The following is a 23,432-nucleotide window of genomic DNA, read 5'->3' as shown; positions in this document are numbered from 1 at the left end:
ACAAGAATTAAACTAACAATTTTATGTGAATTTTATAGACGTAAAGGATGCCCTGAAGACCATCATGCAAAGTGAGAAGCACAAGAGGCATTAAAAGGAAAAGCAAATCCAGCCAGCCATCAAAGCATTTTCCGCTTCTCCCAGAAAACCACAAAAGTCCTCCACTATCCCAGAAAGTATCAGACAGAAGAGAGAATAACAGGAAAAGAGTTTCGAGCTGGACATAATTGAGTCTCTGGAAGAAGCAAAAACACTCCACAAAAAGGTCAAGGGTGATCATTTCCAAATTCAGATAATGGGGGAAATGTTTGGAAATCAGCGGGGAGAAAGGGAACATTTGGATTGCACCACTGTCTGCCTATGTGGCAATATTTTTTATCTCCAGAATCCAAAAATAACACTGGCGGGAAAGATGTGTATATTGTGGGAAAAGCACAGATTACAGATCATACCTGATTATGCCTGAGAGGACCCGCACTGAAAAAAAGTCCTCCTAGTGCCCTCAATGTTGCAAAAGCTTTAGGAAGCATATACTCTAATAATACACAAGAGGACTCGCACAGGGGAGATACCATAGGAGTGTCCGGATTGTGAGGAAAGTTTCAGTCATAATTCCCAAATGAATTGCCATAGGATTCATGGACGGTGGAAACTGTACAAGTGTCTGCATTGTGAGAAAATTTTCAGATGGAAATACCGCTTAGTTCTACACCAAAGGACTCATATGGAGTTGAAACCATATGAGTGTCCAGATTGTGGGAAAAGTTTCAGTGATAGTTCTGCCCTGGTGAAACACCAGAGGAGTCACCGAGGGAAGAAGCCCTACAATTGTCTGGATTGTGGGAAGACTTTCAGTCGGAATTCCGATCTTGTGAAACACCAGAGAACTCATACAGGAGAGAAACCATATGAATGTCCAGATTGTGGCAAATGTTTCAGTCGCAGTTCCTCCCTGGTGGTACACCAGAGGATGCACACTGGGGAGAAACCATACAATTGTCTAGATTGTGGGAAGACCTTCAGTAGGAATTACTGCCTGGTGTTACACCAGAGGACTCACACTGGGGAGAAACCATACAAGTGTCTGGATTGTGGCAAAAGTTTCAGTCGGAATTCCCAATTGATAATACACAAGAGGTCTAACGCTGGGGGCAAAGTGTATGAGTGTTCAGATTGTGGGAATAGTTTCTGTGGGAATTCCAACTTTATGAAACACCAGAGGACTCATGGAAGAAAGAAACCATACAAGTGTCTGGATTGTGAGAAAACTTTCAGTCGGAATTCTGATCTTGTGAAACACCAGAGAATTCATACGGGAGAGAAACCATATGAATGTCAAGATTGTGGTAAATGTTTCATTCGCCGTTCCTACCTGCTGGTACACCAGAGGATACATACTGGGGAGAAACCATACAGTTGTCTAGATTGTGGGAAGACTTTCAGTAGAAGTTACTACCTGGTGTTACACCGGAGGACTCACACTGGGGAGAAACCATACAAGTGTCTGGCTTGTGGGAAAAGCTTCAGTCGGAATTCCCAATTGATAATACACCAGAGGTCTAACGCTGGGGGCAAAGTGTTTGAGTGCCCAGATTGTGGGAATAATTTCTGTGGGAATTCTGACTTTATGAAACACCAGAGGACTCACAGAGGGAACAAACCATACAAGTGTTTGGATTGTGAGAAAACTTTCAGTCAGAATTCCGATCTTGTGAAACACCAGAGAATTCATACAGGAGAGAAACCATATGAATGTCTAAATTGTGGTAAATGTTTCAGTTGCCGTTCTTACCTGGTGGTTCACCAGAGGATGCATACTGGGGGGAAACCATACAGGTGTCTTACTTGCGGGAAAACTTTCAATACGAATTACCACCTGGTGTTACACCAAAGGACACACACTGGGGAAAAACCATACAAGTGTCCGGAGTGTGGGAAATGTTTCGGTTGGAATTCTGGTCTGGTGATACACCAGAGGACTCACACAGGGGAGAAACTATATGACTGTCCTAAATGTGGGAAAAGTTTCAGTCGACATTCTGACCTGGTGGTACACCAGAGGACACACACAGGAGAAAAACCATATGAGTGTCCGGTCTGTGGGAAAGATTTCAGTACTAAGACTAATCTTATTACTCATGCAGGTTTACACTCGGGGGAGAAACGTTTCAAATGCCCAGAGTGCGGAAGGTGCTTCGCACAAAAGTCCTCCCTTACTGTACACAAGAAAATCCACATGAGGCAGAAGGTGATGACTGTAGGGAAGGCTTGAATTGCTTTGCTTTGGAATTAACTATTTAATTTCTGGCCTTATTCATCTTAGTCAAAGATGTCTCAATATTAGACGTGAGGAAGGAGAGAAAACAATGGAAATGGAAAATACTATTTTTTATAAAAGCTAACTACATGTAGCCTTTATCAAACTAATATTTTCCAGTTCCATTTCTTTTCTGGCTTTCAGCAGAACCTCAGTAAGTGGATATTCCCGTTTGCAAAAATAGGGCAATTGCAAAAAAAAAAAAAAGGAATATTTTTGTATATTGATGAACAGATGCCATAGAAATGCATCATGCAGATTTGCAGAAACGTGCTGCAGATCCTAAGAAAATATATTGGGGGATAAAGAGCATTCTGATTTATTTAGCGATTGTAGCTCCTCAAATATTGGGTGATAGGAGAGAAGAGATAAAGAGAGTTCAGAGATTATCTTTTGCTAACATTTTCAGAAATTCAGTGCAAGAACAGTGAAGGACAGAACGGTGATACGCAGAATGAAAAACGAGGGAGGTTTGGGACAATAAGGAGCACAAGAATTACACATATAATGTTATTGAACATGATATGCAAATGCTATTGGAATATTGCAGAGAAAAATGGAATGTGGGTTTTGAATGTAGGAAGTTTTCTACCAACTGCTGCTGTGATCTCCTTTGCTCGGAGGTGCCTCTTGTTATCCTTTGAATGCTGGTGTGTGATTGCAGTGGAAGTTGCTAAAAACTTTCCTGGATTTAGAAGACACCAAAGAATTCAAGGGTTCTCCATGTCAGTTACACAGCTCAGGTTATAATACAATGTGCCTGTGAATCTGAACGCACAGAAACAACAAAACAGATGCTTCTCCAGGGGTTTTATTAGACAGACATTAGTATTGGGCTCATCTCTCCAATTCTGGATAAATACTCAGGGTGCACGGGACAATTCTGTATCTCCTTGCTGCTTTCAGAGAGTCGCTCTGGTACAAAATACAGTGTAATGTTGCCAGATTCTGCAGAGCAGCACTTAAAAATTGGGCAGATGATGGATGACCATCATAAAGTAGTTTAAGGAGGATCCAGCTCATTATACTGTGTGCACTATGGAGTGATAGATTTAATCTGCCACATGTTAAACTTTATGCACACGACAGGAATCTTATCCTCCTCACCATACTTTTAGTTCCATTTAGGCCTCTGTTTTTATATATACTCTCATTTATTTCTCTTGGTTTTTTTTGTATAATTACTATTTTTACCCTGTGATTACTTTCTCTACTTTTTAACTGAATACACCCCACATTCATCGTGTTGGTCTTTCAGTAATAAACTTTTTAAACTTTAAAATAATCCAATTATATTTAATTTTTGTCATATTTAATTCTTTCTTTTTGGTGTTATTTTTGGGCACATCTGTTGTCACATTTTTATGGTTTAGGCACTAAAAATGCTTGAAATAGCTCAAAAGCTTCTGGATCTTTGAGAGGACCGTTCTGTAATGCAGACTCTTAATATCTACTCTACAACATTCTGAGGTCTTTGTGGAATGAAGTGGAACATTAGCATAGAGAGAATAAAAGGGAAAAAAGTTGGAAGAGTTTATAGGTGACTGGCTATTGCAAGAGTTCATTGCAACGAAAGAGTGGTTCTTTTTATCATTCTGCAAAATAAGGCATTGGATGTCATTATGCAAAGATTCAAAGTAGAGAAACTGAAACTGATATAAAGGGAACGGTGGAATTCCCAACAAGTAGCCCCCTTACAATAGAACGGATAGCTTAATGAGATCCAAAAAACCCTACTGTAACTCATAAAATCAAGCTAAATTCAGCAACAGGTGATCTCATAGCCAGAGTTGCTGGTCCCCATGGCCAGGCCAAAAGCCAGTAATCTACAGTCAGAGAAAGACTCCATTAACTCAGAAGAAAAGTTTGACGTTCGTATTTAAAGAAAAAAAGAAACCCATTGGCTGGAGAATAATACGGAGTTGATTACTCCACAACAATTCTCTAGGTCACCTTGCCAATCTAAATGAGGGAATTTCCTGCATTTTCTCTACGGCTAATTCCACTATTTTTTCAGATATGTCAGGTGGGGAATGATTGAAAAAAAGCAATAGGATGCCACTGGGTATACTACAGGTAGTCCTCAATTTACAATACCAACAAGGACCAGAATTTTTATCCCTAAGTGATGTACACATAAAAAGCCACAGCACAGCTTAACATTGCCAATCTCTGGAATTCCAATTATCATTGCTAACTGAATCCTATAGTGGTTACACAAGGAAACATCCTGCCAACTTTCCACAAGAAAAGTCACTGGTTGTAAGTCTTATGCCAGGAAGGATGGCTCTCCTGTTGGGAGTGAGAGTGACAGAAGTGCGTGGGGATGGAAGGCAAAGTTGGGAAGGCCATATGAGAAAGGAGTTGCATGAAGGGCACCAGGTGGGTCTGAAAAGGTGCGCTGGATGAACAAGAGGCTCTGCATGAACCATGGAGGATATTCAGGGTGGAAGATAGAATAGGAAGGGTGCAGTGGGGTGCAAAGCAATGGGTAAGAGGTAACAGCACACTCAGTGGAAATCCAGAGGGGTGTTAGGTTCAAGAAGGCCCCTCTCCATTTTGTAAAAAGGCACCCTCCATTGCAGTGGTGAAATCCAATTTTTTTACTACGGGTTCTGTGGGCCTGGTGCGGCTTGGTGGGCGTGGCAGGGGAAGGATACTGCAAAATCCCCATTTCCTCCCCTCTCCTGGGGGAAAGATATTGCAAAATCTCCATTCCCACCCTACTCTGGGACCATCCAGAGATGGTATTTGCCGATTCTCCAAACTACTCAAAATTTCCGCTACCGGTTCTCCAGAACCTGTCAGAACCTGCTGGATTTCACCCATGCTCCATTGCCATTTTGGACACAGATCTAATATGGTGGAGATGGAGATTCTCCACCAGAGCTTCCTGGAAGCTACTTTTCATGCCTGACCTAACACTGAACTGGAACTGTGTACTTTTAATCCAGGGGTGAAATCCAGCAGGTTCCAACAGGTTCTGGAGAACCAGTGGCGGAAATTTTGAGTAGTTCAGAGAACTGGCAAATACCACCTCTGGCTGGTGGAGTGGGAATGGAAATTTTGCAGTATCCTTCCCCTGCCACGCCCACCAAGACACACCACACCCACCAAGACACGCCCACAGAACCAGTAATAATTTTTTTTGAATTTCACCACTGTTTTAATCCCGTCTTTGACCCTTACACCCAATGTTTCTTTTAGGTGCCTTCAAGTCAGAGTTGACAACTGGGACTGGCTGGACTGCTTTCTCTGTATTTTTTTCTTGGCAAGGATTTTGGGAAGTGGTTTCCCTCTTTCCTGCTTCCTAGGTCTGAGAGAAGGAATGGCCAAAGATGCCCAGATGACTCTGTGCCTAATCCTGGACTTGAACTGAGTACCTCCAGGTCTGTGCGAAGGCACAGGAATATTTGGATCAGCTTTCTGCAAACCAGTTTCCTCCAAGTCTTTAGCCCCAATTGCTTGAGAATGATAATTCTCTGAAATTTAACTCCAGTAGAGATTGGGAAGGGTACACAGAGACATTCTGCCCTCTAGTGAGATTTATGCTTCCCAACAATACAGAGAGGAATGTTTAGTGGCAAAGCCAGTTAAAATTCCTCCTCCTACGTAGATGTGGTTCAGATGCAATGCTCGTGGACACTTTCTGCTTTGTCCCAGGTTTGGCTATTCTGTTAATAGGACGAATCTGGCAATCATTTAGGTCCATGCATAAAAAAAAAAGAATTTCATGAACTTTTAGGGCCAGCAACTAGCTTAATCTTACAAAACTAAGTAGACTCAACCTCCACTCTTCAAACTTCCCTCAATTTGCAAAAGTAGGTTTTGAGGAGTTATCCTTGCTCCCCCGGACGAATAACTTGCTGGAACAGAATTCACCGATCCACAAATGACATTACTGATTGTATGCACAATCGTTCCCCGTCTCTCCTGCGAATGTTGGTTTGATTTCTCGCTCCCTGCAAACAAAGCCGCTGGGTCAGTTGTAGTAGCTTATGAGTGCATCCCTGAGACCCGAAAGAACAGGATCGATCCAAAGTGAAGCTATCGATGTGGTCATTGAAAACCACTTAACGGCGCATATCGCAATCGATCAAAAATCTTGCAAACGAGAGTGTTTTTCAAGCCTTCTTCCGCTAGAGGGCGCTCTATGCAATGAGTAACACCCGGCGACTAGAAAGCATCAATACATTAGAGCGGCATCGATGGTGGCTGACTACCCACATTCAACGGGAGGGGGAGCGACGGAGCCTAGAGGGGTTGAAACAATAGAGTACTGGATTTCTAGAGAGGAGAAGAACAGAGAAATCTCCTCTTCCGGCTGACCCGTGGGAGGACTGTGGCGTGCAGGACGCCTCTCCTGCTCTTCCCAGGACTTTTAGCAGCTGGAAGGTGAGTTGTAGCAAGTCGGAGGAGCAAGCAGGGCTGCTTGATTTCCTCCACAGTGTAGAAATAGAGAAGAAACAGACTGGAACATGTCAGCTGCTGCTGAATGTTCCTTCCCTCCCCAAATTTTGCTCCAGTGGTGCTTGTTGGGTGCTCCTGCTTGGATGGGTGCCCTGTAATATACAGCTATGATAGTGGAGATGAGCCTAGAGTCAGACACAAGGAAATCTTTAGACTTAGACTAACTTTATTATCACTTTGAAGGTACACTAATCTGCACATATTAAAATGAAATTTCATTGCGCACAGTTCTCAAAGGGTCACCACCTCTAATATACACTACAGAAACATGACAAAGAAAGGAAAGAAAGAGAAAGAAAGAAAAGAAAGAAAGAAAAAGAAAGATAGCTAGCTAGAGAGAAAGAAAGAAAGAAAGAAAGAAAGAAAGAAAGAAAGAAAGAAAGAAAGAAAGAAAGAAAGAAAGAAAGAAAGAAAGAAAGAAAGAAAGAAAGAAAGAAAGAAAGAAAGAAAGATAGATAGATAGATGCAGGTACCCACATATATTATATGACACAGAGAACCAACACAGTTACTGTTAGTTTGGATGCATACATGTCCATGGGGAGAAAAACGAATCCTGCGAGTTTACCACATGGATGGCATAGGGAGCAAAGCTGTTACAGAATCTGGTAGTCCTGCTAGAAATACTTTGAAACCTCATCCTGGAGGGGAGCAACATAAACAGACTGTAAAGTGGGTATGTGCGGTCTCTAACAATGCTTTGAGCTCTAAGCATATAGCGCTTATAAGCAATATCCTGAATAACAGGAAGCGAGCTTCCTATAATCTCTGCTGTCCTTACCACTCTCTGTATGGACTTTCTATCTGAAGCACTGCTGCCACCAAACCAAATGGTGATGCAGTTTGTTAAAACAATCCCAATTGTGCCTCTATAAAAAGTGGCTATGGCAAATCTGTATATTTGAAACTGTTATTTGAAATAACAGTTTGCAATGCTAAAAGTTTGTGATTTACTGAAATCCAGAAGGAAATTTAATGTTTGTGTGGATATTTGAGCTTGGATCTCGCTAATCTTCTATGTGTCAAGTGAACCATACTTAATGTTAGAGGTTAAAGTAGCATTTTGACATGTTCGCTTTTTCATTATAGTGCATGCTTCTCTCTCTCTCTGTTTTCACATGTTGTGCAATGATTTTATAAACAACCATTAAACTGAGGGTTTATGTCCATTTTATAGACAAAGAGGATGCCAGGAAGAGAATTCCAGACAAGTGAAATTCCAAACCATTAAAAAAGAAAGCAAATGAAGCCAACAATTAAAGTCTTTTCAGCCTCCTCCAGAAAACTAAAAAAATTCTTCCTCAGGAAGGTGACAGACAAAAAAGAGAATAACAGGAAGAGAATTTTGAGCTGGAGAAACCTGTCTATGTAAAACTCAAGGAAACACTGCAAAAAAAGGTCAAGGGGGATAATTTGCAAATTCAGAAAAATGGAAATAATCTGGAAATCAATGGGGAGGAAGAGGTCACTTGTACAATCACATCGGACAGGCAGTCATGCAAACCTTGCCCTGTGAAGAAAGCATAGCTTGAATGAAAGCAACATCCAAGAAGGGATCCAAAATCTTTTTGACCTTAAGAATCCAAAAATACCAATTTATGAGAAATGCAGAGATTGCAGATCACCCCTGATTATACACGAGGGGAACTGAAGAAAAACTCACCCTCTGTCCTCTATGTGGCACAAGCTTTAGGAAACATGCTACCCTAGTGATACAAAAAAGGCCTGAAATGGGGGAGAAGTCATTTGTGTGTTCTGATTGTGGGAAAACTTTCAGTCGGAATTCTCACCTGGTGACACACCAGAGGACACACACAGGAGAGAAACCCTTTGAGTGTCCAGATTGTGGGAAAGGCTTCAGTCAAAATTCGCACTTGGTGACACACCAGAGGACTCACACAAGGGAGAAAGTGTATGAGTGTCCAGATTGTGGGAAAGATTTCAGTCACAATTCCAACCTGGTGATTCACCAGAGGACTCACACAGGGGAGAAACCTTATGAGTGTCCATATTGTGGGAAAGCTTTCAGTCATAATTCAAACCTTGTGAAACACCAGAGGACTCATACAGGGGAGAAACCGTATGAGTGCCCAGATTGTGGGAAAGGTTTCAGTCAGAATTCCCATCTTATTAAACACCTTAGGACTCACACACGGGAGAAAAGGTACAAGTGTCCAGATTGTGGGAAATGTTTCTTCTGTAATTCCAACCTGATGATGCACCAGAGGACTCATGCAGGGGAAAAGCCATATGAGTGTCCAGATTGTGGGAAAGGGTTCAGTCAGAATTCCAGTCTTGTTAAACACCTGAGGATTCACACACGGGAGAAACGATACAAGTGTCCAGATTGTGCGAAAAGTTTCAGTCATAATTGTGACTTTGTGAAACACCTGAAGACTCACAGAGGAGAGAAACCCTTTGAATGTCCTGATTGTGGGAAAAGTTTCAGTCATAATTCCAAGCTTGTGAAACACCAGAGGACTCACACAGGAGAGAAGCCGTATAAATGTCTGGACTGTGGCAAATGTTTCAGTTGGTATTCTGGCCTAGTGATACACCAGAGGACTCATACAGGAGAAAAACCCTTTGAATGTCCTGACTGTGGAAAAGGTTTCAGTACCAGAACTAACCTTATAAATCATGTAGGTTTACACACAGGGGAGAAACCTTTCAAGTGCCCAGAGTGCGGACGGTGCTTCACACATTATTCCTCTCTTACTGCACACAAGAAAATCCATACGAAGGAGAAGGTGATGACTGTAGGGAAGGCTTGAATTCTGTTTCTGTGTTGCCTTTAGAAGCATGGCTGGGAAATTAATATTTAATTTCTGGCCTGATTGTGTTTAGCCAAGCACGTCCCAGTATTAGGCATGAGGGAGGAGAGAAAAAAAATGAAATGTTAGTTTGATCAAGGTTAACTGCTTATGTGTGGCTATCAGGAAAAGGCAGTGGATATTCCATTTTGCAAAAATAGCGTAAAGGTAAAGGTTCCCTTGCACATGCGCGCTAGTCGTTTCTGGCTCTAGGGGGCAGTGCTCATCTCCGTTTCAAAGCCGAAGAGCCAGTACTGTCCAAAGACGTCTCTGTGGTCATGTGGCCAGCATGACTAAAGGCTGAAGGCGCACGGAGCGCTGTTGCCTTCCCACCAAAGGTGGTCCCTATTTTTCTATTTCCATTTTTTACAGGCTTTTGAACTGCTAGGTTGGCAGAAGCTGGGAGAAGTAACAGGAGCTCACTCCGTTATGTGGTATTAGGGATTTGAACCTCTTCGGATCGATAGGCTCAGCGTCTTAGCCACTGAACCACCACGTCCCATGTTAAAAATAGCATATTTGCTGCCAAAAGGCTTTTCAGAATGTTTTTTGCATATTGAACAAGTGAGATCATAGAAAAGCAACATACAGATTTTAAGAATCTGCAGATGCTTAAATATATATATTAGAAGATAGGAGCGCACTGATTTACTTAGTGATTGTAGCTTACCAAATATGAGATGATGCAAGCAGAGAGTTCATCTTTTCCTAACATTTTCAGAAATTCAGAGCAAGATGAATCCCTGTTCAGACTGGAGAGTCAAGCAACAACAGTGACCCACAGAATGGAGAATATATGAGGGAATTTTGGGGCAGTGACAAGAGCACAAAAATCTCACATGTAAAGGTTGTTGACCATGGTATGCAAATGCTGTTGAAATATTGTAGAGAAAAATGGAATGTGGTTTTTGCGTGTAGGATCTTCAGGTTTTCTACCAACTTCTGCTGTGATCTCCTTTGCTTGGAGGTGCCTTTTGTTATCCTTTGAATCGGGGTGAAATGTAAAATTTGTTACTACCGCTTCTTTGGGTGTGGCTTGGTGAGGGGGGTAATGGTGGAGGGGCAGACCATCTGCGGCCAGCAACAGCTCTCCATCGCCTGGTGCGTTCCCACAAGGAGGGCCTCGGGGTGCCGTCGGCCAGACAATGTCGGCTGGCGACCCCTAGGGAGCGGGCCTTCTCTGTGGGTGCACCTACCCTGTGGAATCAGCTCCCCCTGGAGCTCCGGGTGGCCCCTAACCTTCGCTCTTTCCGCCGTGACTTTAAAACATGGTTTCACCTGGCTGATTTGGACTGAAGGGGTTTTAAAAGGGATTTTAATGGTCTTTTAATAATTTTATTGGGTATTTTAACATTGATTTTGCTTTTTATTGTTGTGAGCCACCCTGAGTCCCTTCGGAGATAGGGCGGCATACAAATTCAAATAAATAAATAAATAAATAAATAAATAAATAAATAAATAAATAAATAAAGTAAGTGACTGGGTGGGTGTGGGCAACTTTTTTTTTTTTAACTTTTCAAAGCATTTTTTCTGCAAATGCAAAAAAATGCTTTGAAAAGCCTCTGCCGATCAGGCAACACAGCTGGGATCGTCAGAGGTTTTTCAAAGCACTTTTTAAAAAGCTGCTCTGACGATCCCAGCTGAGTTGCCTGATTGTCAGATAGGCTTTTTAAAAAATGCTTTTAAAAGCCTCTCTGACAATCAGGCAACTCAGCTGGGATCGTCAGAGAGGCTTTTAAAGCATTAAAGCATTCAGCGGAAGAGGTTGCAGAAAAAAATGCTTTGAAAAGCCTCTGACGATCCTAGCTGAGCCGCACGATCATCAGAGGCTTTTTTTTACTTTTAAAAGCAGTTTTTCGGCGGAAGAGGTTGTAGAAAAAAATGCTTTTAAAAGTAAAAAAAAAAGCTTCTGATGATCGTGTGGCTCAGCTGGGCATGGTGGCGGGGGGGGGCTGCAGGGATTTTTGCTACCGGTTCTCCGAACCACCCGCCACCATCGCTACCGGATTGGGCGATCCGGTCCGAATCGGGAGGATTTCACCCCTGCTTTGAATGCTGGTGGGTGATAGCAATGGAAGTTGCCAAATTTTTCCCTGAATTTAGAAGACACCAAAGAATTCAAGGGTTCTCCGTGTCAGTAACACAGCTCAGGTTATAATACAATGTGCCTGTGAACCTGAACCCACAGAAAAAAACAAAGCACATGCTTCTCCAGGAGCTTTATTAGACAGACATTAGTATCGGGTTCGTCTCTCTAATACTGCATAAATACTCAGGCTGCACAGGACAATTCTATATTTCCCTGCTGCTTTCAGAGAGTCACTCTGGTACAAAATACAGTGTAATATTGCCAGGTTCTGCAGAGCAGCACTTAAAAATTGGGCAGATGATGGATGACCTGTGCCATAAAGTAGTCTTAAGAATCATCATACTGTGTGCACTGTGGAGTGATAGATTTAATCTGCCACATGCTAAACTTTATGCACTCTACAGGAATTTTATCTCTCCGTGCTCCATTTAAGCCTCTGTTTTTATATATATTCTTTCATTTATGTCTATTGTTTTTTTTGTATAATTACTATTTTTACCCTATGGTTACTTTCTCTACTTTTTAACTGAATATACCTCACATTCATTATGTTAGTCTTTCACTGTAATAAATGTTTTAAACTTTAAAATAATCCAGTTATATTTAATTTTTGTCATATTTAATTCTCTACTGTTATTTTTGGGCACATCTGTTGTCACATTTTTATGGTTCAGGCACTAAAAATGTTTGAAATTGCTCCAAAGCATCTGGCTCTTTGAGAGGACTATTCCATAATATGGACTGTTAGCGGCTACAACATTCTGAGGTCTTTGTAGAACAAAATGGGACATTAGCACAGAGAGAATGGAAGATTGGAAGAGTTTCATGGCTGACTGGCCACTATAAGAATTCATTGCAAAGAGTATGTTTCTTTTTATTCATTCTGCGAAAATAGTCATTGGATGTCATTATGCAAAGATTCCGACTAGACAAACTGAAAGAGATATAAACGGAATTATTGAATTCCAAACAAGTAACACCCATATAGTACAACAAGTAGCTTAATGAAATCCCGGAAAATCTACGAACACTATATATAACCCTAACTCATAAAATCAAGCAAAATTCAGCAACAGCTGTCTGTCATAGCCAGAGTTGCTGGTGCCCTAGGGCCAGGCCAGAAGCCAGCAGTCTACAATCGGATAAAGACTCCCATTAATTCAGAATAAAAGTTTGAAGCTCAGATTTAAAGGCAAGAAAAGATCCATTATCTGGAGAATAATGGGGAGCCAGTTACAACGATTGCAAAGATCCAGTTTGGCTTAGTAGTCAAAGTTCCAGGGTACAGACTGGGAGGTGCTCAGTTCAAGTCCCGCATTAGGCACAGAGCCATCTGGGCATCTTTGGCCATTGCCTCTCTCAGGCCTAGGAAGCAGGAAAGGAAGAAACCACTTCTGAAAATCCTTGCCAAGGAAATTGCAGAGAAAGCAATCCAGCCAGTCCCCAGGTGTCAAGTCTGACTTGACGGCACCTAAAAGAAACATTGGGTGTAAGGGTCAAAGACGGGATTAAAACAGTGGTGAAATTCAAAAAATTTTATTACTGGCTCTGTGGGCATGACTTGGTGGGCATGGTGTGGTGTGGCTTGATGGGCATGGCAGGGGAAGGATACTGCAAAATCTCAATTCCCACCCCACTCTGGGGCCAGCCAGAGGTTATATTTGCTGGTATAAAGACTGCAAAGAAGTTCCAGTTCAGTGTTAAATCAGGCCAGGCATGAAGGTAGCTTCCAGGAGCAGCTGTTATTACAGTAAACATTTCTAAACAACAAAGGCAGGTGTGTCAAATGGAGAATATGGTAACTTTTTATGCAGTTTTGGGTGCACCTATTTTATACCATCCTTTTTGCAACTGAAATGTTTCTTTGGAAGGTTTATCACTTCCTTTAACCAAATATAGACAGTCACCTCTTCCTTCTAAGCCCCATTTTTCTAGGCCCTGTCGTGTATGCAACTCTTTGCTTTGATCTAATGGTGACCCTTTGCAAGGGATTTGATGGAATCACATGGCATTTAGAAGATTTAAAATCTCCTCCTTCAAGATCAAAGCTGGCTTGCAACCCCAGTTAGGATTCCTCCCATGTAGATGTGGTTCAGATGCAATCCTAGCGGATGCTTTCTGGTTTATCCCAGGTTTCGCTATTCTATTACTGGTAATAGGATGAAGCTGGCAATCATTTAGGTCTCAAGAATTTCATGAACCAATAGTAACAGGAACAGAGTTGGAAGGGACCTTGGAGGTCCTCTAGTCCAGGGGTCTCCAACCATGGCAACTTTAAGACTTGTGGACTTCAACTCCCAGAATTCCTCAGTTAGCTGGCTGAGGAATTCTGGGAGTTGAAGTCCACAAGTCTTAAAGTTGCCAAGGTTGGAAATCCCTGGACTAGTCCAACCCCCTGCTCAAGCAAGAGACTTATACTAGGGTCGTGATGGCAAACCTATGGCACGCGTGCCACATATGGCACACGGAGCCATATCTGTGGGCATGCGAGCATTGCCCTAGCTCAGCTCCAGCAAGCACACATGTGCAGGCCAGCTGATTTTCGGCCTTTTGGGCCCACGGGAAGTCAGGAAATGAGCTGTTTCCGGCCTCTGGAGGGCCTCTGGGAGGGTGGGGTAGGCTGTTTTCACCCTCTTGGAGCCTGGGAAGGCCAATAATGGGCCTACCAGGCCCACCGGTAACCTTTTTGCCGTCGCGTGCCAAAAGTGGGAGTGTGGAGGGGTCGCGTGCACATGTGTGGGGCATGGGGGTATTGAATTATGGGTGTGGGCACGCTCGCATGCAACCCTCCTGTGTTCCCCCCACTTTTAGGGTTAGCCATCACTGTACTAGGGATTCGAACCGTTGAACTGCTGACCTTTCTGATCAACTTTGAGGGCCCAGCAACCGGCTTAATCTTGCAAAGCTAAGTAGACTCAACCTTCACTCTTCAAGTTTCCCTCAATTTGCAAAAGCAGGTTTTGAGGAGTTATCCTTGCTTCCTCCAGACGAATAACTGGTTGGAAGAGAATTCACGATCCACAAATGATGTGTAATCGTTGCTGTTGCTATGCACATTGTTTCTCACACCCACCTACCCTTCCCAAAAACAAAGCTGCTGGGTCAGTTATAGTAGCTATGAGTGCATCCCTGAAGAACAGGTTAGCGATCGATCGACCCAAAGTGAAGCTATCTAGGTGCTGAAAACCACTTAGTGGCGCCTACAGTAATCGATCAAGAATCTTGCAAACAACGTGCGATTTTCAGCCTTACGTCGCTAGAGGGCGCTCCATGCAATGAGTAAAACCCGGTGACTAGAAAGCCGTCAATACAGTGGCGGCATCGATGGTTGATGAATACTGACATCCAACGAGAGGGGAAGCGACGGAGCCGAATGGTGTTGAAGCATAGAGTACTGGATTTCTAGAGAGGAGAAGAACAGAGGGATCTCCTTTTCCGGCTGACCCGTGGGAGGACTGAGGCGTGCAGGGCGGCTCTCCTGCTCTTCCCAGGACAGCAGTAGCTGGAAGGTGAATTGAGGACAGGTGGAGGAGAGGCGGGGAGCAACGAGGGTTGTTTGGTTTCCTCCCCATTGTAGAAATAGAGAAGAAACCAGACTGAATCATGTCAGTTGTTGCAGCATGTTCCTTCCCTCCCCAAATTTTGTTCCAGTAGTGCTGGTCGCTTTAAAAGTAGTGCCTGCAATTTTCTGTTGGTTGGGAGATTTTAAAAAGTCTCCTTCGATTTAAGGTTGACTCTTTGTGATTTTTATGATCTTGTTGTTTTCTTGGAAACTGGGAAATTGCATGCACAAAACTGGGGATTATATCTTGCAGATGCTTTGATCACGTTTTTTATTGGTTGAAGCCCCTCATCTATTGAAGCCCTCTCTTCCTCTAAAATGAGACTGAAAATTACACGTGGACTTTTAACATGCTTACATTGGTAGGTGTGCCTATATTTGTCTCTTTGTGCATATCTGCATAGCTAGCCTCTGTATGTCCTGCTATATTTGAAAATAACAGTTTGTAATTCTAAGAATTTGTCATTTGCTGAAGTCCAGAAGAGAATTTAATGCTTATGTGAATATTTAAACTTGAATCTTGCTGGTAAGTATATTTGTTTGTGTGCATAACTGTATGGGGGTGCAGTGGCTGAATGGTTAAAAATGCTGAGCTTTCCAGCTAAACCTGACAGCTGGGATTTGAGAGCAGAGCTCCATGCAACAGAGTGAACTCCCATTACTTGCCCCAGCTTCTAGCAACCTAGTAGTTTGAAAGCATGCAAATACAAATTGATTAATAGGTATCACTCTGATGAGAAGGTAATAGAGTTCTATGTGCCTTTGGTGTAAGGTAAAGGTTCTCCTCGCACATATGTGCTAGTCGTTCCTGATTCTAGGGGGCGGTGCTCATCTCCGTTTCAAAGCTGAAGAGCCAGCACTGTCCGAAGTAGTCTCCGTGGTCATGTGGCTGCAATGACTAAATGCCAAAGGCGCACGGAACGCTGTTACCTTCCCACCACAAGTGGTCACTATTTTTCTACTTGCATTTTATACGTGCTTTCGAACTGCTAGGTTGGCAGAAGCTGGGACAAGTAAAGGGAGCTCACCCCATTACGCGGCACTAGGGATTCGAACCGCTGAACTGCCGACCTTTTGTTCGACAGGCTCAGCGTCTTAGCCACTGAGCCACAGCGTCCCTTATTTTGGTGTAGAGACATTTGGCCTTGGGTGTAGAGACATGCTAACCACGTGACCACTGAAATTGTCTTTGGACAATGCTACCTTCCTGGGCCAAGAAACAAAATAACAGAATAGTAGAGTTGGAAGGAACCTTGAAGGTCTTCTAGTCCAACCCCCTGTTCAAGCAGGAGACCCTATGCCATTCCAGACAAGTGGCTGTCCAGTTTCTTAAAAACCTCTAGTGATGGAGCATTCACAACTTCTGAAGGCAAGCTGTTCCACTGTTTGATTGTTCTCACTGTTAGGAAATTTCTCCTTAGTTCTAGGTTGGTTCTCTCCTTGATTAGTTTCCATCCATTGCTTCCTGTCTTGCCTTCTGGTGCTTTGGAGAATAGGTTGACCCCCTTTTCTTTGTGGCAGCCCCTCAAATACTGGACTACTGCTATTATGTCACCCCTAGTCCTTCTTTTCTCTAGATTACACAAACCCAATTACTACAATCATTCCTCATGCGTTTTAGCCTCCCAATAATCTTCGTTGCTGTTTTCTGCACTCTTTCCAGAGTCTCTACATGGTTTTTCTAATATGGCGACCAAAGCTGGATCCAGTATTTGAAGTGTGGTCTTACTAAGGATTTATAAAGCGGTATTAATACTTTACGTGATCTTGATTCTCTCCTATTCTCTCCTCTGCTAATGCAACCTAGGATTGAATTGGCTTTTTGTCTGTTGCCACGTACTGCTGGCCCATATTTAAGTGATTGTCCACTTCAAGATCCCTGTCATGGTTACTGCTATTGAGTCAGGTTTCATTTTATCTTTACCTGTACTATTGGTTTTTATTGCCTAAGTTTAAAACCTTACTTTTCTCTACATTGAATTTCATTTTGTTATATAGGGCACAGTGTTCAAGTCTGTTGAGATCTATCTGGGGTGTTGGCTATTCCTGTCAGTTTAGTGTCATCTGCAAATTTGATGAGTTCCCCTTCTATTCCCTCATCTAAATCATTTATGAAGATGTTGATGAATACTGGGCCTAAAATGGAAACTTGAGGTACCCCACTTCCTTCCTTCCTTCCATGAAGATGTAGTTTCTTTAAGGACTACACATTGAGTGCAATCTGTCAGCCAGTTACAAATACATCTGGTGGTGATGCTGTCTATCCCACATTTTTTAAGCTTATCAATAAGGGACTGGCTTGGATAAAACTCAGCAGCATTTTACAGCTGTTGATAAAAATAGGATTGCCAATGTCCAATGATGGATATGGCAGAAGAACAAGAAGAAGCTCTGCTTTCTCTCTACTGCCCATTAATTTTTTGCCATCTTCACTCATTAGTGGACCAATTGTTTCCTTGACTTTCTCTTATTTTTTTATATGTTGAAAGAAACTTTTAAAATAATTTTTGTCATTTGCTGCAAGGCTTATTTCATTCTGAGCCTTAGCTTTTCTGACTTCATCTTTGCAAGTTCGGGCTATTTGTTTGCATTCTGCCCTAGTTATATATCCCTCTTTCCATTTTTTGTACTTTTGTTTTTCAATTTATCAGAGAGTTCATTGTGTCACCATGCTGGTTTCTTCTTGGATTTCTTGTTTTTCTTTTTCAGTGGTATTGAGGTGGACTGGGCTTTTATAATCATATTTCTCAGAGTTTCACAAACTTGTTGTTTTCTCCTTTAAGATTTTCATCCATGGAATCCTTCCCAAGCTCTCTACGTTTGTTAAAATCAGCCCCTTTGAAATTTAAGACACTGGTTTGATTATGTTCTATTGTTTGTGTTTGCATTTTATTGAATTCCAATATGACGTGGTCACTCTCCCCCAAAGTTGCGACAACTTCAACTCCCTCTATTATTCTATGTTAGTAGGAATTAAGTCCAGTATAGCTGTCCCTCTAGTTTCCTCCTCTACCTTTTGGATGACAAAGTTGTCAGCCAGATTGGTCAGGAACCTGTTCAATCTCCCACATGATGCAGAGATTGTCACCCAGTTGATGTCAGGCTAGTTGAAGTTCCCCATTATTGCTGTGGTATGTTTCCAACATACATTTGTTAACTGATTAGCAAAAAGTTCATCTATTTCTTTTGGTTGGGTGGCCTGTATTATACACCTAAGACAATGGAGATGAGCAGTGTGCACTAGAGTCAGAAATGACTGACAGGAAAATATTTAGCTATCGCTAATCTGTATAATCTGTCCTCAGCATTTTCTCATATATTTGAAAATAACAGTTTATAATGCTAGGAGTTTGTGATTTACTGAAGTCCAGAAGGGAATTTAATGTTTGTGTGAATATTTGAATTTGGATCTCGCTAGTCTTCTATGGGTCAAATGAATAATACTTAATGTTAGAGGTTAAAGTAGCATTTTGGTATGTTGCTTTTTCATTATAATGCATGCTTTTCACATGTTGTGCAATGATTTTATAAACAACCATTAAACTGAGGGTTTATGTCCATTTTATAGACAAAGAGGATACCAGAAAGAGAATTCCAGACAAGTGAGAATCCAAACCAGCATTAAAAAAGAAAGCAAATGAAGCCAACAATTAAAGTCTTTTCAGCCTCCTCCAGAAATGCACAAAATTCTTCCTCAGGAAGGTGACAGACAAAAAAAAGAATAACAGGAAGAGAATTTTGAGCTGGAAAAAACTTGAGTATGTGGAACTCAAGGAAACATTGCAGAAAAAGATGAAATGGGATAATTTGCAAATTCAGAAAAATGGAAATAATCTGGAAATCAGTGGGGAGGAAGAGGTCACTTGTATAATCACATCGGACAAGCAGTCATGCAAACCTTGCCCTGTGAAGAAAACATAGCTTGAATGAAAGCAACATCCAAGAAGGGATCCAAAATATTTTTGATCTTCACAATCCAAAAATATGATTAGTGGAAAAGCTCCATAGATGTGCATACTGTGGGAAATGCAGAGATTGCAGATCAACCCTGATTGTACATGAGAGGAACCGCACTGAAGAAAAGCCCATCCTCTGTCCTCAATGTGACACAAACTTTAGGAAACATGCTACCCTAGTGATACAAAAAAGGCTTGAAATGGGGGAGAAGTCATTTGCTTGTTCTGATTGTGGGAAAACTTTCAGTCGAAATTCTCAGTTGGTGACACACCAGAGGACACACACAGGAGAGAAACCCTATGAGTGTCCAGATTGTGGGAAAGGCTTCAGTCAGAATTCCCACCTGGTGACACACCAGAGGATTCATACAGGGGAGAAACCATATGAGTGTTGGGATTGTGGGAAATGTTTCAGTCGGAATTTCCACCTGGTGATACACCAGAAGACTCACACAAGGCAGAAAGTGTATGAGTGTTCAGATTGTGGGAAAGGTTTCAGTCACAATTCCAATTTGGTGATACACCAGAGGACTCATACAGGAGAGAAACCATATGAGTGCCCCAATTGTGGGAAAACTTTCGGTCGTAATACCAACCTTGTGAATCACTTGAGGACTCACATAGGGGAGAAAGTTTATGAGTGTCCAGACTGTGGAAAAAGTTTCAGTCATAATTCCATCCTGATAATACACCGGAGGACTCACAGAGGGGAGAAAGTGTATGAATGTCCAGACTGTGGGAAAGGTTTCAGTCATAATTCCATCTTGATAATACATCAGAGGACTCACACAGGAGATAAACCATATGAGTGTCCAGATTGTGGGAAAAGTTTCAGTCAGAATTCCGCCCTTGCAATACACCAGAGGATTCACACAGGAGAAAAACCCTATGAATGTCCAGATTGTGGGAAAGGTTTCAGTCATAATTCCAATCTTGTGAAACACCACAGGACTCACAGAGGGGAGAAACCATATGAGTGTCCAGATTGTGGGAAAGGTTTCAGTCATAATTCCAACCTGATGATACACCAGAGGACTCACACAGGAGAAAAACCGTATGAGTGTTCTGATTGTGGTAAAGGTTTCAGTCAGAATTCCAACCTTGTTAAACACCTGAGGACTCATAATCGGGAGAAACGGTATGAGTGTCCAGATTGTGGGAAATATTTCTTTCGTAATTCCAACCTGATGATACACCAGAGGGATCACACAGGAGAGAAACCTTTTGAATGTCCTGATTGTGGGAAAAGTTTCAGTAATAATTCCAATCTTGTGAAACACCAGAGGACTCACACTGGGGAGAAACCCTATGAATGTCCTGATTGTGGGAAAAGTTTCAATCAGAATTCCAACCTGATGGTACACCAGAGGACTCACACAGGAGAGAAACCGTATGAGTGTCTGGACTGTGGAAAACGTTTCAGTTGGTATTCTGGATTGGTGATACACCAGAGGACTCACACAGGGGAAAAGCCATATGAGTGTCCAGATTGTGGGAAAGGTTTCAGTACTAGGACTAACCTTATAAATCATGTAGGTTTACACACAGGTGAGAAACCTTTCAAGTGCCCAGAGTGTGGAAAGTGCTTCTCACAAACTTCCTCCCTTATTAAACACAAGAAAATCCACATGACCCAGAAGATGATGAATAAAGAGAAGGCTTGAATTTCTTTTCTGATCTGCCTTTGCAAGTTCACCTTAGAAATTATTTAATTTCTGGCCTGATTCTGTTTAGCCAAATATGTCTCAGTATTAGGCATGAGGGAGAAGAGAAAAGAAATGAAAATGGAAAATGTTAGCTTGGTCAAAGTTAACTACTTGTGTGTTGCTATCAGGAAAATGTAGTGGATATTCCCTTTAGCAAAAATAGAATAATTGCTGCCAAAAGGCTTTGGGGAATGTTTTTTGCATGTTGACAACAGAGATAATAGAAAAGCAACACACAATTTTTTAAAGAAATGTGCTTCAGATCCTGAAATAAAATATATTGTAGCTCTTCAAATATGAAGTGACAGGAGAAGAGAAGTAAAGAGGATTCAGTTTATGTTTCCTAACATTTTCAGAAATTCAGGTCAAGAAGAATCCCTGTTCAAATTGTGAACAGTGAAGCACAGAATCGAGAACATTTGACGGAGGGTTGGGGCAGTGAGGAGAGCACAAAAATATTCATATGTAAAGATTGTTGAACTTGACATTGAAATATTGTTTTAATATTATAGAGGAAAAGAGTTATGGCTTTTTGAGTGTAGGCTCTTCAAGTTTATGAACAACTTCTGTGATCTCTTTTGCTTGGACGTGCCTCTTGTTACCTTTTGAAAGCTGATAGCACTGCCAAGATGCTAAACATTTTGCTGAATTTGAAAGATACCAAAGAATTTAAAGTTTCTTCATTTCAGTAATTCAATTCAGGTTATAACACAATATCCCCATGACTCTGGAAACGAGAGCACATGTTTCTCCAGTGGCTGTATTACAGAGACGTTTGTACCAGGCTTGTCTCTCCAGTACTGCATAGATAGTCAGGGCACACAGGACAGTTCTACAGTTCCTTGCTGCTTTCAAATAGTAGCCCTGTTACTACATACTGTTCAGGTAGTCCTCAATTTACGACCACAATCGAGCCCAAAGTTTATGTTGCCAAGTGAGAAATTTGTTAAACGAACAACATTGCCCCATTTTACGAATTTTCTTGCCATATTTGTTACGTGAACACTGCAGTTGTTAAATTAGTGACCCGGTTGTTAAGTGAAACTGGTTTCTCCATTGACTTTGCTTGTCAGAAGGTTGCAGAAGGTGATGATCACATGACCCCAGGACACTGCAACCATCATAAATGTGAGACAAGTTGTCAAGCATCTGAATATAAATTACGTGACCATGTGGACACACTGAAAAACAGCCATAAGTCACTTATGTGGTTGTAACTTTGAATGTTCACTAAGTGTTGTACGCCGAGGATTGCCTGTGTAATGTTGCCACATTTCTGCAGACCATTATTTAGGATTAATCAGATGATGGATGACCTATGCCATAAAGTAGTCTTCAGGAGCCTCCAGCTCATCTCACAATTTGCTCTGTAGAGTGATAGATTCAGTTTGCCACATACTAAACTTCATGCAGCCTCCAGGCATCTTATGCCTTTCTGCCCTCTAAGTTCCTATCGGGACTGCGCAGCAGGTGTCCAAATGAAGTCAGAGATATTGACATGAACTTGTAGTTCTATATATAAACATATTTTACAACTGTATATATGGCAAACTAGATAGTCAAGCAAACAGGAGCATCATGAGGTAAATCACAGAACAGCATACAAAGCCCACTGAAGAAAAAGGCGGGAAAACAAGGAAACTCCCCCTCCACCCCCACAGCAACCAATCACAGCACAGATCGCCTCATGCTGAGCCACCAATCAACCATAACTGTGTTCTGGCTCGCTGTACAACCCCACTCCTTCAGTATTACATTTAAATACTTGTAACAGTTTCATTTAGACTCCTGTTTTTAAATTTACTGTCTTTTATGCCTTTACTTTTTAGTATACCATAATTATATTATTACACTTTGATGTCCGTACTTTTTAGCTGAATACACTCCATGTTAATTATGCTGGTCTTTGTAATAAAGATTTCAAACCTTAAAATAATCAAATTCTATTTAATTCATGTAGGAGTGTATTTAATGCTCACACAGTGAAACTGATAGAAAGAAATAGTGGAATTCCCAACAAATAACTGCTTTTCAGCAGAACAAATAGATTAATTAAACCCCATAAAACCTATAAACACTATCATCTGTCCATCCAACATCTCTCTCTCTCTCTCTCTCTCTCCCTCCCTCCCTCCCTCCCTCTCTCTTTCTCTCTCTACCTACCTACCTACCTACCTATCATAAAACCAAGTAAAAGTTGGCAATAGGCAATCCAAAGGAGCTGGTTCCCAGGGCCAGGCCAGAAGCCACCATTTCATTTGGAGAGACACTCCATTTCCTCAGAATAAAAAATTGAAGCTCAGATTTGAGACAAACAAGGTCCTTTTTCTGGAAAATAATGGGAACTCAATTGCAAAGATGTTGGACTAGATCTTGAAAGGCTGCAGTGCAGCCATCGGAACAGATGAGTGGGTAGATTTTGTGAGGAGTAAAAAGAGCCAGTTTGGTGCATGGTGAAAGCTACAAGTTACAGACTGGGAGGTGCTCATTTCCAGTCTTGCCATACACATGGAACCATT

The 23,432-nt window shown here is 41.8% G+C and overlaps 3 protein-coding genes across 5 annotated transcripts in view; all 3 read left to right on the top strand.

Moving 5' to 3' along the window:
* Positions 1–3,599, top strand: part of LOC132712326 (uncharacterized) — a 200,735-nt gene extending 197,136 nt beyond the window's left edge. Inside the window, exon 4 of the mRNA XM_087884136.1 lies at positions 711–3,599. Coding sequence (XP_087740262.1) covers positions 711–2,272 — 1,562 coding nt within the window. The 3' untranslated portion in view covers positions 2,273–3,599. The remainder of the gene's footprint in view (positions 1–710) is intronic.
* Positions 3,600–6,562: 2,963 nt separating this feature from the next.
* On the top strand, positions 6,563–11,071 carry LOC132708953 (uncharacterized). Of its 2 annotated transcripts, none has more exons than XM_087884102.1 (2): positions 6,563–6,712; positions 7,965–11,071. In XM_087884102.1, exon 2 carries the CDS (start codon positions 8,518–8,520, stop codon positions 9,559–9,561), a length of 1,044 nt encoding a protein of 347 aa, XP_087740228.1. In that variant the 5' UTR covers positions 6,563–6,712; positions 7,965–8,517; the 3' UTR covers positions 9,562–11,071. The 2 variants fall into 2 exon arrangements, with proteins under 2 accessions (XP_087740228.1, XP_060549349.2); XM_060693366.2 differs by lacking the exon at positions 6,563–6,712 and adding an exon at positions 7,197–7,463.
* A 3,900-nt stretch (positions 11,072–14,971) lies between these two features.
* LOC148115727 (uncharacterized) lies at positions 14,972–22,846 on the top strand. Of its 2 annotated transcripts, XM_087884058.1 has the most exons (3): positions 15,018–15,198; positions 15,505–15,613; positions 18,820–22,846. In XM_087884058.1, the coding sequence occupies exon 3, from the start codon at positions 19,408–19,410 to the stop codon at positions 20,869–20,871; it is 1,464 nt and encodes a 487-aa protein (XP_087740184.1). In that variant the 5' UTR covers positions 15,018–15,198; positions 15,505–15,613; positions 18,820–19,407; the 3' UTR covers positions 20,872–22,846. The 2 variants fall into 2 exon arrangements, with proteins under 2 accessions (XP_087740185.1, XP_087740184.1); XM_087884059.1 differs by lacking the exon at positions 15,505–15,613 and having other exon boundaries at positions 14,972–15,198.
* The last annotated feature ends 586 nt before the right edge of the window (positions 22,847–23,432 follow it).

Source organism: Pantherophis guttatus, chromosome 2, assembly GCF_059756535.1.
Source record: "Pantherophis guttatus breed Tessera chromosome 2, ASM5975653v1, whole genome shotgun sequence".
Lineage (NCBI taxonomy): Eukaryota > Metazoa > Chordata > Lepidosauria > Squamata > Colubridae > Pantherophis > Pantherophis guttatus.
This window is presented reverse-complemented; position numbering and strand designations above follow the sequence as displayed.